This window comes from Dermochelys coriacea, chromosome 3, assembly GCF_009764565.3.
Source record: "Dermochelys coriacea isolate rDerCor1 chromosome 3, rDerCor1.pri.v4, whole genome shotgun sequence".
Lineage (NCBI taxonomy): Eukaryota > Metazoa > Chordata > Testudines > Dermochelyidae > Dermochelys > Dermochelys coriacea.
In genome coordinates this window covers 77,426,045-77,439,670 of record NC_050070.1, presented here as the reverse complement: position 1 = coordinate 77,439,670, position 13,626 = coordinate 77,426,045, and the positions used below count along the sequence as shown (strand labels likewise).

The window sequence follows — 13,626 nt, the reverse complement described above, 5'->3', positions numbered from 1 at the left end:
CACGTCCCAGAAACAAAAGTGATAATTCAGTTGTATCACTCATTTAATGATTGGCACATTTTCTTTCTGTTTGGCTCTGCTTTTTTCTTTTAGCTGTTTATATTTAAGAATCTCTTTGGCCTTGATAAAGCCATGTGCAATCCCTCAAACAGAGATTTTGCATAGGTTACAGCCGCTGAATATTTTTGTATATTGCATGTTTTTTCTCTTTGATGCCTATTCGCAATTGTTGTTTTTAACACCACTTGTTTGAGTTGATTATTTTATGTACAACAGAACTCTTTGCATTGGTAGTTCCAAACCCCCAGTGCTTTACATATCATTTAATTTTTTCAGTGCCGTAGACAGTCTGAGTCTAGTCATCATTATTGTTTTTCACAATATCAAATGTGTATTGTGAACTCTGTAGCATACTATTGATAATCTTGCAGTAAAATACACTTAATCTCTTAAGTACCTGTTAAAAAAATATTGTTTAATGTTGCACTAAGATAGCCAGCATTGTAAATCTGATAAATAAAACTGAGAACAACTAAATTCTTCAAGAACTTTATTTTAAGGCATTTGGTATATTTTGGGTGCAAATAAATATTTAAATATATTATAAAATACTCAAGAATGCTCAGCTATTTGGAATACTGGAAAGATTAAACCTTTTCTCTTAATTTTTGTTTTTCCTCACAAACACACTTCCCATGCTCCTCCTTTGGTCTCCATGAAGAGCCTCCCTCTTCTCTTAATCTAATCTAAAAGAACTGCATGTCAGCCTCTGGTCGGTCTTATTAATAGATTGTTTTCCCAATATTAGTTTGACTGCATCGCACCTGGAGTGGGGGAGATGTCCAGGCTTGCCAGAGGAAGGGTAGCTTTCCAGGTGAGGGGAGGCAGGAGGTCAGAAGCTGCTGCTGCTTTATGGGTGAGGGGAGGCAGGAGGTCAGAAGCTGGGGATCAGTGTGGGCAACACTGACTCATCCACTGGGAACATAAGTGCAAAAGACTTTAAAAGGGGCAGGTTTGGGCATTAAAAGCCCTTTCTCCATGCAGTTAGCAGGCAGCACCCATCCTCCCTCCCCTCAAGATGGCGAATATCGGATTGGCTAGGACCTGCTGTGGGCTTTGCTCTAGTCACTCCTTTTCTATAGCGGTTAGGAAGGTATTTTCCCTCACCACCATATTCATTTAGGTGGAGTGGGGGTTTTCACCTTCCCTACAGCTGGTTTTAGGGAGGGCTTACTATGGTGAGGAGGAAAAGGGGTTAGTTATTATGTCGCAACTCATTTTGTAAGTGTTGGGTGGATATTCAGTGCAGGTACTGCATAGAGAAGGCATCCAATGACTGGATAAATGGCCTGATAAAAAGGACTTAAAAAGGAGGTGCTCATTAAAGGAATCGAGTGGGGGAGTCCTATGATTGGTATGGTAGGGAGCCACCCCCCCTCCCCGTTACTTATAGCCCATCTTACCCCTCCTATGGGGAAGAAGGGGGTGGATGGTAAGGTCCCAGCCATGGGCTGGCTGTGGGAGCTGGATGGAAAATGAAGGGGGAGGGGGCGGGTGGAAGCCCCGAATAGTTATTTGAATGTACATGGATTTACTTGCATTATACATTTTTATCTGCTGGGTAGTCCCAAACATCTAATAATAAAGTTCCGGACTGATTAAATCCATATCAAGAGACTCCTGTCCTTCTTTCGATATAGCTGGACAATGATTTTTCTGAAACTTGTTGGGCAACTGTTTTAATATCAACAGCTGCTCTTGTTCACTATACCTTGTATGGTTACAACAGTGTCTCAAGTTTTGACTAGAGACTGGAAGTTCCTTGGTTCTAGTATTCTCAACTTTGACAGTAACGCAAATTCACAGTTTGCCTACATTAAGACAACAGGCAGATGAAGAGATTTTCTTTTGGGAAGATTGATTTGCTACATACAATGGCCTTTTGAGCATTTGTGTATTTTATAAAATATTTTGCTTTCCTTTTCTAACTTTCAAAGAATAGTTCCCATGAAATGCATTGCTTCATATTTATTCATTCTCAGTTTCATATTTATACATTCTTAAGCAATGCAGCAGTTAAGTTAAATAACATAATGTGATTTTTCTACTGACTTGCATAAAAATCCTCATGAACACTTCACCATTTTGAAGCTTAGTTTGGTTCCCTTCAAATGAATAAATAAAAACCTATTGAGACAGTATAGCTCAGGTATTGAGAAGCTTTGTCACCCCTTCAGTCTCTCATTAGCCCCAATGTATTTTTATCCACAAGTTCTCAGAACCCAGAATTATTAACTCTGAAAAAGTAGATGATCTGAATTGCTTTCTTTAAGTATTCGTTTTCCTCTCCCCCCTTCATAATTGCACTCCTTCCCATCTCCCTATTTATTTCTGTGCATGCAGAGAGTTATTGTGTGTGTTTGGCAACATGCCAATGTAATGATCCAAATTCTGCTCTGCTTTACCCACTGTGCAAATCTATGAGCTCTTGGTGGATATATGATGTGTGCAAGACAGCAGAATTGGGACTAATATATCTAATGATAAAGCAGTAATTGACATTTGCCACAACTGCACATAAAATAAATTAGTTATAATACAGTATATAGTGCTGAAAAAACTGTAGTGTTGGATGCTCTAGAAATCCACACATAAATATAAAGATTCTCAGTTGGTAATGAAGTGTAATAAGATGCTTATAATAGCAGGAAAATAACAATCATTCTTGCCAATAGAAAGAGTTTGTTAAAAAGGAAAGAGAAATTCAGGATTTCAAATAGTTTTTCATACTGTGAATCGGTAAATCTGAGCCATCTGCTTAAATGAAGCCAGTGTAATATAATGCTCATCTGGCTTCTTTGGGTCCCAAGTAAGTAAATTCTTTTGAAAGTAATTATGGGAAGCAATTTGATTCACTTATAGTATATAAACAGGTGTTTGTATGTACTTAAATTTCCCCATTAGTGGAAAGGGTTCGTTTTTATATGGTTCATAATAGTACTGAGTAGTCTTTTTTTTTTTCTTCTTCTTGAAATGGTGATAATTCGAATCCTTTTTAAGTACGGTGCTTCCTGTACTGTAGTTCTAAGTGAATTAATGTGTTTCCTTTGCCCGTTGTAGGTACAAAGGTCCAGAAACAAGCAGTTACGTGAATTGTTTCCAGATGGATTTAGTATTCATCATGCAGGAATGCTGCGGCAAGACAGAAGTTTGGTTGAGAACTTGTTTTCTCATGGACATATCAAAGTCCTCATTTGTACAGCCACATTAGCCTGGGGTGTCAATCTTCCTGCTCATGCTGTTATTATTAAGGTAAGAGCTTATCTGCTCTGCAAGTGAATGTGTCTTAAAACAAACCTGTAACATGCATGTATAGCAAGTTCTTTGTTGTGGGTTGTGGGGGGTCTGATTGACTTGAAATGTTATTTATATCTCATTAAACTGATTCTCTCCAGTCAGAATCCAGTTTGTATAGTACAGATTTAAATATATCACAGATTATAAAAGGATTAGTTAAGGTACACTTCTGAGATCATGCTATATTTGCCTAATTTCAGTATTCAACTCATCAGGATTATATTCGTGTGTGTTTATGGTAATTTTTATTCTCTGTTCTTCAACCAGGGAACACAAATATATGCTGCAAAAAGAGGCTCGTTTGTTGACCTTGGAATTTTAGATGTCATGCAGATATTTGGTCGAGCTGGACGGCCTCAGTTTGACAAATTTGGAGAAGGCATCATTATTACAACACATGATAAACTCAGCCATTACCTGACTCTGCTTACTCAGCAGAACCCAATTGAGAGCCAGTTTCTTGAAAGCCTTGCTGACAACTTAAATGCAGAGGTAACATTTGATAAGTTGTTAAAAGAAACTATCTTAAGATGACAAATTTTAATCACAAAAAATGCAATATTCATATATTCAAAATATCTATAAAGTAATAGAAACTGCACCCAATAAAGGGATTTTACAGGTGTATATTTTGATTTAAGAGAAATTAACAATAAGTAACACTTTGCACAGGCGTGGTAAGTATCACGAGGCACTACAAGCACAGAAGAAAGTAATTATAGATATTACAAGTCAAAATATAGAGAGTCAACATAGCAGATATAAGCCCCAGCTACAGAAGAATCTATAATCTTTTTTTATATTTTTACACAGAATTATTTTAGGAGAATCTGAATTTAATTAGCATAACTGGGTTGTTCCAATGCTCTGTATAAAGTGTATTAATTAAGGAAAAATAAAGTAAAATCAAATACACACATGCACACACAGAAAACAAAATAATAAATTTTCTAAAAAATAATTTTTTATAAAAGTCATCCTTTATTTGTGAAAACTCTAATATTTAATTTATTGAACCGGAACTAGGAAGTGTAACACACATTCTGGTTTGACCTGTTCTTTCTCTTTGATATTAGTTTTACAGTAGTAATTGAAACAGTTTTATTACAAATAGCAAGTCATCAGTTTGCTTAAATTAAAATCTCAAATGAAAATATATTTTCTTTTGAAAATGTCAGTTATTTGCAGACTGCATTTTGCTTTAATCATATTAAAATATAACTTTTCAAGGCTAGTCATTGTAGTAACCAATTAAAAAATAATTTTTCTGGGACATTCAGAAATCTAAGTATGTATTCCAAATCAAGAAAAGTAAATCACTTTTCAAAAGCACTTGTTAGACTTTTTTTCCCAATAAAAGTAACTAAATTCACAGTTATATTTAACTTAAATGCCCTTCAGTAACTTATTGAAACCCTGAAACCCTTAATGACTTTGTTAATGGATCACATTATATCTTGATGTTTGGGTATTTAAGATACGTTTCACTCTTTTATCCATGTATCTCTTTGCTTTATTGTTTGTCATTACGTTAGTCTTTTTTGGGGGGGGGGGTAATTGTTGTTTTGTGATTGGAGGGCCAAGTTATATTAAATAGGAAAAAAAAAATGAGTAATACTTAAAAACCAAACATAAAGCTAAAACAGATGTAATGGTTTCTGAAAAGTGCAGGTCTAGTCCTTGGTATCACTTTTCACAGAAGTGTGACGGTCAGTGTGAACAAATGGCCAGATTTGGTCTCTCTCAGTTCTTGATGGGTTTGGATCTCTTGATTGAGACTCTTTTCAATCCCTGTTTGCAGGAAGAATCCCTGCCCAAGTAGATTTATACATCAGTACAGCCCAGGATATAGTTGGGGCTGCAGCACCTGCCTGAAAAGGTTTCAGCTACTTCAAAGAACATTAGCCATAAAATACTATGGAAGGGTGGAAATGTTCACATGTGCTTCCCATCCCTCTCCCACACCACCATACAGTTAAAAATATCTGGAAGTTTTGGAGTGTAGAAAGGGTTCTGGAGAGGAGCACCTTTTTAAGGCTGCCCCTCAAGGAACCTGGTGCAAGCTGGGGGGCAAAGGGAGAGAGAACCCCCTCCTGCCACACACCTCAGAATAGGAGAGAGAGACATGAGGGTTAGAAAAGGAAGCACCTGTGACCAATTGCTATCCCTCTTTCCCCAAAATGAGGTAGTGCAAAGGGAGAACAGCACTGGAGGGAGCTTGGTGGATCAGCTACTGTCCTGAGTACTGAGTTCCATGCATCTGCTGCTACAGAGCTGACAGCAGTCCTGCTGTGCTCCTCTACTAATATACCTTTGATCTGCTTGTGGGAAGAAGAGGAGATGGGGCCTGTGAATCTCCCACCATTTTCCCCCGACCAAGATTTGATACAAACATAGAAGATTTGGGTAAGAAGAGACCTCAGGAGGTCATCTAGTCCAACTCCCTGCTCAAGGCAGGACCGATCCCAATTAAATCATCCCAGCAGGGCTTTGTCAAGTCGGGCCTTAAAAGCCTCTAAGGATGGAGATTCCACCACTTCCCTATGTAACCCATTCCAGTGCTTTCTCTCGCTCTCTCACTCGAAAGACCAAGGTTAGTCATTAATATACGTTAATAAAAATTGAGGGTCAGGGAAAGAAAAGGTGGAAGTGAAGCTATAAATCTAATAGCTGTGGTAAAATAGAAATGAAACTCTGAAAAGAACATACTGTAGAATCCATCAAGTCTTTCTGCTGCATAGGTAGATCAAGCATTTTTATTGATTCTTTCTAACCCAGGCTTAAAGAGTAGGTCAATACTCTGTCCATGCAAAAGAATTTAAACAATATGTCTAACAGAGTAATTTGTGCCTCAGCTAAATACATTCCAATAAATTGGGCAGGCAACATAATATCCAAAATAAAAAATTCAAGAAATACTGTAACTGCAGATAGCAGACTTGAAGTAAACTGAGCCATTTTGTCAAGCACTTTGAACCAGAAATAGCCCCTTGATAATTTCTAACATATGTCACATTGTGTTATTCCCACATTTGTATATATTTGGCATAACTAGGTTTGTTGTCTTGAACACATCCTGTATGCATGTCTGGAGGGACCTGTACACAGTGAAGCAAAAATTCCAAAACTTAATGTGAATGGAGATCTTGTCTATTCAGGATTTACTGGAAATCTGTCACCTCAGCACAAGTTGAAGTGGAGTTTTTTCTTGACACCAGTTCGTGAGTTGAGGAAACAGTACCTAACAATTTGAGTTCTGAGTGAATAGATTTTCTCTTTCTTTTGTATTCTGGGGTAAAAATTTCACATAAGTGAAGCTACTAGGCTCCACTTTAAAATTGCAGTTACTAGAGTGATAGGGTGTATACCATAAAGTGATTTAGCTAATGTTGAAATTTTCAAAGTCAACTAGGCCATAACAAAGTTATTAAGATAGTCAAGTCCAGAAAATACTATGAGGAACTTCAGAAGGACTTAATAAGGTAGCAGAACGGTCTATATGATGGCAGATGAAATCCAATGTTGATAAATACAACGTATTGCAAAGTGGAGGGGAAATTTTGTAGTAATCATAAATCTTACAGGGTTCTAAATTAACTGTACTAATACAGGAAAGACATCTGGGCATCACTGTGATCCACTCAGTTAATACCTAAACTCGGTGTGCAGGTTTGGTTAAAAAGAATATCCAGGATGCAATACAGAAAAAAATGGAGAACAACATAGAAAAAAAGTATAGTGTAGTATAGCATTATAAAAATATATCAAAGATGCAGACTCATATGGAATATTGTGCACAATACTGATCACCCCATCTCAAAAAGGATATTGCAGAAATAAAGTGGGGTTCAGAGAAGGGAAGGAATATGATTAAGTGGGGAAAAACTCTCATGTGATGGCTGGAAAGATTGGGATTGTTTACCTTAGAAAGGAGATGAATAAGAGGAAACATGATAAAAATATATATCAGATGTTCTCCTGTTTCATAATGCAAGAAAAAGGAGTTATTCAATGAAATTAAAAGATGGCAAATTAAAAACTTATAAAGGAAATACTTTTACACAGAACTTGTATTTAGACTGTGGAATTCATTGTTGTATGATGTCATTGAGGCCAAGAACTTATAAAGCTTCAATGATGAATTGGACATATGTATGAATAACAAACTTGCTGTTAATGCTAATGAAAAGAACAATGAAAGGATGATAAAATCTCATGTTTCAGGGTTTAAACCAATCTCTAACAATTGGATCAGAATGAGATCTTCATCAATGGCAGGTTACCACATATCTGCTTCTTCTACAGTTTCTTGTGCCTTCCTGTGAAGCATCTGGTACTATCCAGTGTCAGAGACATGATAGTGAACTAAATGGACCATACGTCTTACCCAGTATGGTAATTCTTATAGCTCTGTGCATTTTGATACACAATTTCCATTAAAATATATCCTCACTTGGCTTTGAAAACCACAATCTAAACCTATACCTTAATCTTTGATTTAATTTAGACAATTTAGAGATATGGAACACTTCATATCCATAAGTTAAGGGTATTTGAGTATTCCACAGCACACTAAGGTTTCAGTGATCAAGCTAATTGGTAGTTGGGCAGAAAAGGCAAAAAATCCATGAAAGGAGACAACACTATTTTGTGTCTCTGTCAGAAGGAAAACAGTGCAAAATTAAATAGCTGTAGTATGTAACAGAAGATTGATGCAACTAATAAAGGGCTCGAAAGTTTCCAACTCTCATAACCAGCTATTGTGTCTGACTACTGTCCTTTGAACAAAAGGGGAGGTAACTCCTTTTTGAGTTGAAGAAATCCTATCAATTAGCTGTCTTATCTTATAATATCTGAATACTACATGCCAATAAAAAGTTCAATTGAATAGGTATGGATAATCCTATGACTGAAAAACTAGGATTTTAGCCAAGATTTTTATATCTGTTAAGCATTTATTCATCTATTTAACTATAAAAATTATTTTTAATAATTAATTAGGCTACCTACGGTCTTTTCTGGGGTAGAGATAATATTAAAATAACAAAATGTAAATTATATATGATTGAGAGGTTGGAAAGAGAACTTGGAGAAATTTCTGACAAAACTTTTTGGCCAAGAGTCTTCTGATTTCTAGAAGAGTGATGGGTTCCCCCTAAGTGCTCTGTTTTCCTAGAAATTGTGGTAAATTACAAAATCAGAGTTACTGCAATTTTTAATCTTGAATGGCCTAAAAGCAGAGAAGTGTCCGTCTTTATAGAGCTGTTTTAACACCAACATTGGGGCATAATGGTTATTGTCACAAGTTATTGCCAAAACCACATCAAGTTTTCTAATGTAAGAGATAGTAATAGATTTCTACCTTTGTGATTTTAAAGAAACAGACAATTATATTGCGTGTTTTTGAGCAAGTTTTCTGGTATGAACTTGCCATAAAAGTGTAGCTGGTTGTGCATCTGTCTTTCTAGAATCTGCCTTTTTAATGTATGGGGAGCTATGTTAATGTATTTTTCCTGTCTTGAAGCATTATGCAAAGACTTCATTAATGAAGCTTTGCCTTTTTTGCACAACCAGCAATGGATGTAGTTTAATTAGGCCTCAACTCTCCTCATTTAACTTATCTGGGAATAAGTTAATGGATCCGTGACCTGTGGGCAAGGCGAAAAGCTCACCCCATTTCAGCCAATTTGGCAGTGAGGGAAAAATTCTTTCCCAGCCCTGAAAGAAAAATGATGACTAGTGCAATGCCCACAGCAGATCATAAAAACGCAGTCTTACACTGATCCCATGGTTGGAGGGTGGGTGTTGCTGATCTATGATTAATGAGAGAGAGGGTTCCTTCCAGAGTGCAAGGATATAAATGCTCTCCTCTTGACCAGTGCACGTGGTGGCTCAGTGCCTCCACCTGATCCGGCAACTTCCTGTCCTGCCTTTGGTTCCACTCAGGTAAGTCCCATGTAACCCTAATTTAGAAGAGATGCTTAAAGAAGCCCCAAACTTTTTTCTTCCTCCTTGCCAGACAAGACTTTCAGTTGCAATGAGCACCTCTGGAAAACTTAGGTGTGGAATTGGTGTTTTCAAAAGCCTATATGAGAAGTGATTTGTGAGTTCTTTTGCCCCTGAAGAAGTTCACAATACTGTTACTTGGAGTAGCACAACATATAGGATATGCCCGTTAGCTGCTAATGCCAGTGTTAATGTGACTGATGTCATGACTCGTATATTCTAGTAGAGATAGTAATTACTGGTGGAGGTGAGGAAGAAGGTAGAAGATTGTAAATCACATGACAGATGCACAATTCTTCCAGGACAATCACTAATTAATGTATTGTACAGCTATGATATAAATCTTTAACTGTGATGGATGTAGGAGGACCCTTTTGATGGAATCTAATGAAGGTAAATGATAACACCATGTAAGTCTCTCCCTATCTTATTTTCTAGAGATACTATTTTTAGTTGATATAATTTTATAAGATTATATAGTAATTTTTATTTAAATACATAACACACTATTTTTAATTACCACTTATGGAACAGAGCAATGTTAATTATAGTTAGTTTTTTTCCCTATTAAATTAAATGATGATGATTTATTATTTTTTTAAATATAAAGCAGGCAGAACTTGTCCAGCTGAACTTTAAAATCTTAGATACATGCTGGCAATTGGGACTGTTGCAAAATGAATGAGTGCCCTCCTACCCGGACTCCACACACGCACATTATATATTTATTTATCAAAACATACAAATTAGGGCTCTGGATGATAATAAAGATTTTGGAATGCATGCAGCCACCTCCAATGTGAAATAAAAACATATCCAGACATGGTAACTAAAATAATTCTTAGGCTGGTCAATGGTTCTGATCCAGCGGTTCTCAAACTGTGGGTCAGGACCCCAAAGTGGGTCGTGACCCCATTTTAATTGGGTTGCCAGGGCTGGTGTTAAACTTGCTGGGGCCAAGGCCAAAGCCAAAGCCCGACCCCCACTGCCAAGGGCTGAAGCTGAAGGGCTTCAGCCTGGGGCAGCAGGGCTCGGGCTTAGCTCCCCACCTGGGATTATGTAGTAATTTTTGCTGTAAGAAGGGGGTCACGAAGTTTGAGAACCCCAGTTCTGATCCAATGAAAATCCATAATATCCTGAAAACATGTGATGAATTTATGTAAAACTATATAAAGAAAGATCTTGATTCACAGGAAGGTGAGCTTAATAAATCAGAACAATAACATATTAACTGGTGCCTGCTAGTGCCTACAACAGTAGAAGTTGCAAAATGATCTCTTTTATAACGCTGTTTTCACATTCATAACTTCCTAACTATTGGGGTTTTTTCGATAAAATTGTACATGTTTAGTTTTTGCTGCAATTGATTTTCCTTTTAAATTCACCCATGGATGAGTTAAATAATACATGTTTAATTTTAAAAAATCTAGCTGTACTCTAGTAAATAAAGCTAATGAAGAAACAGTGTGGGCCAGATCATCAAATGGTGTATAGAGAGCTTTAGTGGCACCAATTGTCTCTAAGTTTGAAACTTTGCTTCAACATAGTGTTCACTGGGGATTAGTGATTTTGCTTGGCATGGGAAAACTTTTTTTTAACTATAATTTTTTTAATTGTGAAAACAATCACTTCTGAGCATCACTGTTTGCCATCTACTAAGATTTTTAGAAGAGCCCTAGCCCTGTTGTGACTTCTCCATGTTCTTGGGCTGCTCAGAGAGCTTGGATTAACATAGGAGATGATGCTCACAACTGAGCTAGGACAATTTGTGTTAGGGATAGTATATGTATTTTCATTGGAAAAACATACAGCAAAATCCTGAAAGATTTCATCGGGAAATATTGGGTTTATGCCTTTTATTTGATTCTTATGTTGTAAGAAGAAGGCCTGAAAGGGTGGTGGTATTTTTTTTTACTATTTTTTCCCCCTTCCCAAAAAGTATTTATTTTTCCACTTTATTTTTACATTATAAATTCAGGTTTTCTCTGTCCTAGGACAAGTGGTGAACTAGTGAAATGATAGCATCACAAGCATTTAGAATAATTCAGGAGGAACGGGAATGTCTTTAGTTAGAATGTCTAAAATTCTGGGTTTTGTTTTTTTCTTAATGTCTATTTAATTCCAGTGACTGACTAATATTTTGGAGAAGGGGAGTTTTATTAGAGAATCAACACTTTACCTCTTCAATTAAGGTATAATATCACAAGATACTTTTGCTTTTTCAGCAAAAAGACAAACCATACCTGACATTGTCAGAACAAGCAGAAAACGTACCTCTTTTTGAGGGAGAGGAGGATTAATTTTTGCAGGCCTCCTTTATAGGATAAAGAAAAGAAGGGCAAAAGTCCAATTTTTTTTAATTAATTTTCACTTTTAAAATCAGACCTAGGTAAACATCTAGCTTCATATCAAAGATAGGTAAACATCATTTTAGGGACATTCTCATTTTTGTTTGCTGTTTTGCTGCATTCTAGAATATTCTGAAAATTCACAGTTTCCATTTTAAATGTTTGTTTCGTTCATTGCAAAGACGAAGCTAGTACCTATCATTTATTATGATTTATTATATTCTAGTGTAACACCCACAGGCTCTAGTTAAATCAGGACTTCATTGTGCTAGGCATTATACAAACACATAACAAATCAATGTACCAAGCTTCTGCTAACCCAGACTTGCTGCAGCTGTCTGTTATCAAACAAATGTGCCGTTAGCATTATTTTTGGAACCCTAACTTTTGCATTTTCTGGCTTTGTGATTTTAACTGTGATGCTTTAATGTAGCATTATTATTTGTTTTTCTTCCATTTAATAATAAATTGTCTACACTTCATTAGCTTAGACACCATCAAACAAAACTAATTACAGAAGACTTGGAAAGGTAAATATCATTCCATAGTACCAGCTGAGCTGGTATGTATCCAAATGGGCACTTAATCCTCATGTAGAAGAATATAAGGAAAAGGAGTATTTAAAAGCAAGACAGATGAGGGAGAAAGTGCTCTGTAATGTTGGAATAGTACTCATCTGGAGTAACTGCTAGGCACCAAAATACTTAAATTTTAAAAAATGGAGTGCAAATATTCCATTTTCCTAGTAAAACTAACATCCATAACAAAGTTAATCTGTTTATGAAGAATTGTAAGTAATCTATAATATTGTGGCTGCAGATCTATAACACAGAGGAATATGATAATATTTTACTAAATAGGCATGTATTTCACAAGTCTTCAATAACATAATTTAATGTCATCAAACATGAATGAAATGCATCCTTGGCCCAAAGGTGGACTCAATGGAAATTGAAATGATCCTTAACAGTAACTGAATACTCAAATGGTATTCTGTAAAAATGCTACAGCTTTTTTATCCATTGCAAAGACAACATCGTAGATCACAAAGTTACCTTCAGTATGAAAAGTAAAGCAATGCATTATAAAGTCAGAGAAGTTAACAACACGAGCAGGATCACATAATACATCTGAATCACATAATACATATACTTTAGTAGTCAGTAAGACTGACCATATCATAAAAAAAATTTAGAGAATATGCTGAAATATACTAATTTTTATTGCAGTAATTTAAAAACTGGGAGTGAGAGGGGAGAAAGGAATATTTTGTATGCGAAATTCCCAAAATAATAAACATGCATGACTATCTTTTTGTTCTGCGTTTGTAGAACACCCAGTACAATGGGATCCTGGTCCAAGGTGGAGGTTTTTGGATGCTACAATAATAAAAATAATAATGAATAATAAATATTATGTGACTTAAACGGTTAAAAAAAAAACTAAGAAATTGTGATATGCTGCAACACTAAATTAGAGAATCTCTTAATTATCGGTCCACCACATACATAAGCAAAGGAGTAGAATCAAATTCTAAAATTTTTAAAGTCTGATTTTTTTTAAAAAAGACCAAGTGTATTGTAATGTAATTGTAATATTGTATTTTAAGGACCAGATCCCCAGCTGGTGCATGTTAATGAAATTCTCCTGGCTTCATTGCTGCTAAACCAGCTGGGAATCTCTTCAGAAGTATGCTAATGATGGTTTATGAACATTTTAGTGGAGGTAGCAATACAATGTAGGTTAACTGAAAATGCTGAAAAGCCAAAGTAAGGCATTGACAAGATCATGAAACAACCATATTTTTTATGGCCTCTGATATGCAGGACATGATTTATCCTACTATAATGACAAGGCAGGTAAGGTTGGTGTTCACTTGATTACAGAAAATCAATAATAAGTCAACCAGTTACAC

At 36.0% G+C, this 13,626-nt stretch overlaps 1 protein-coding gene across 2 annotated transcripts in view; it reads left to right on the top strand.

The window, feature by feature from the left end:
- Window positions 1-13,626, top strand: part of ASCC3 (activating signal cointegrator 1 complex subunit 3) — a 472,978-nt gene that overhangs the window by 304,288 nt on the left and 155,064 nt on the right. For both annotated transcript variants that reach the window (XM_038393749.2, XM_043510710.1), the window contains 2 exons: window positions 3,121-3,312; window positions 3,625-3,849. In XM_038393749.2, the coding sequence (XP_038249677.2) occupies window positions 3,121-3,312; window positions 3,625-3,849 (417 nt within the window). The remainder of the gene's footprint in view (window positions 1-3,120; window positions 3,313-3,624; window positions 3,850-13,626) is intronic.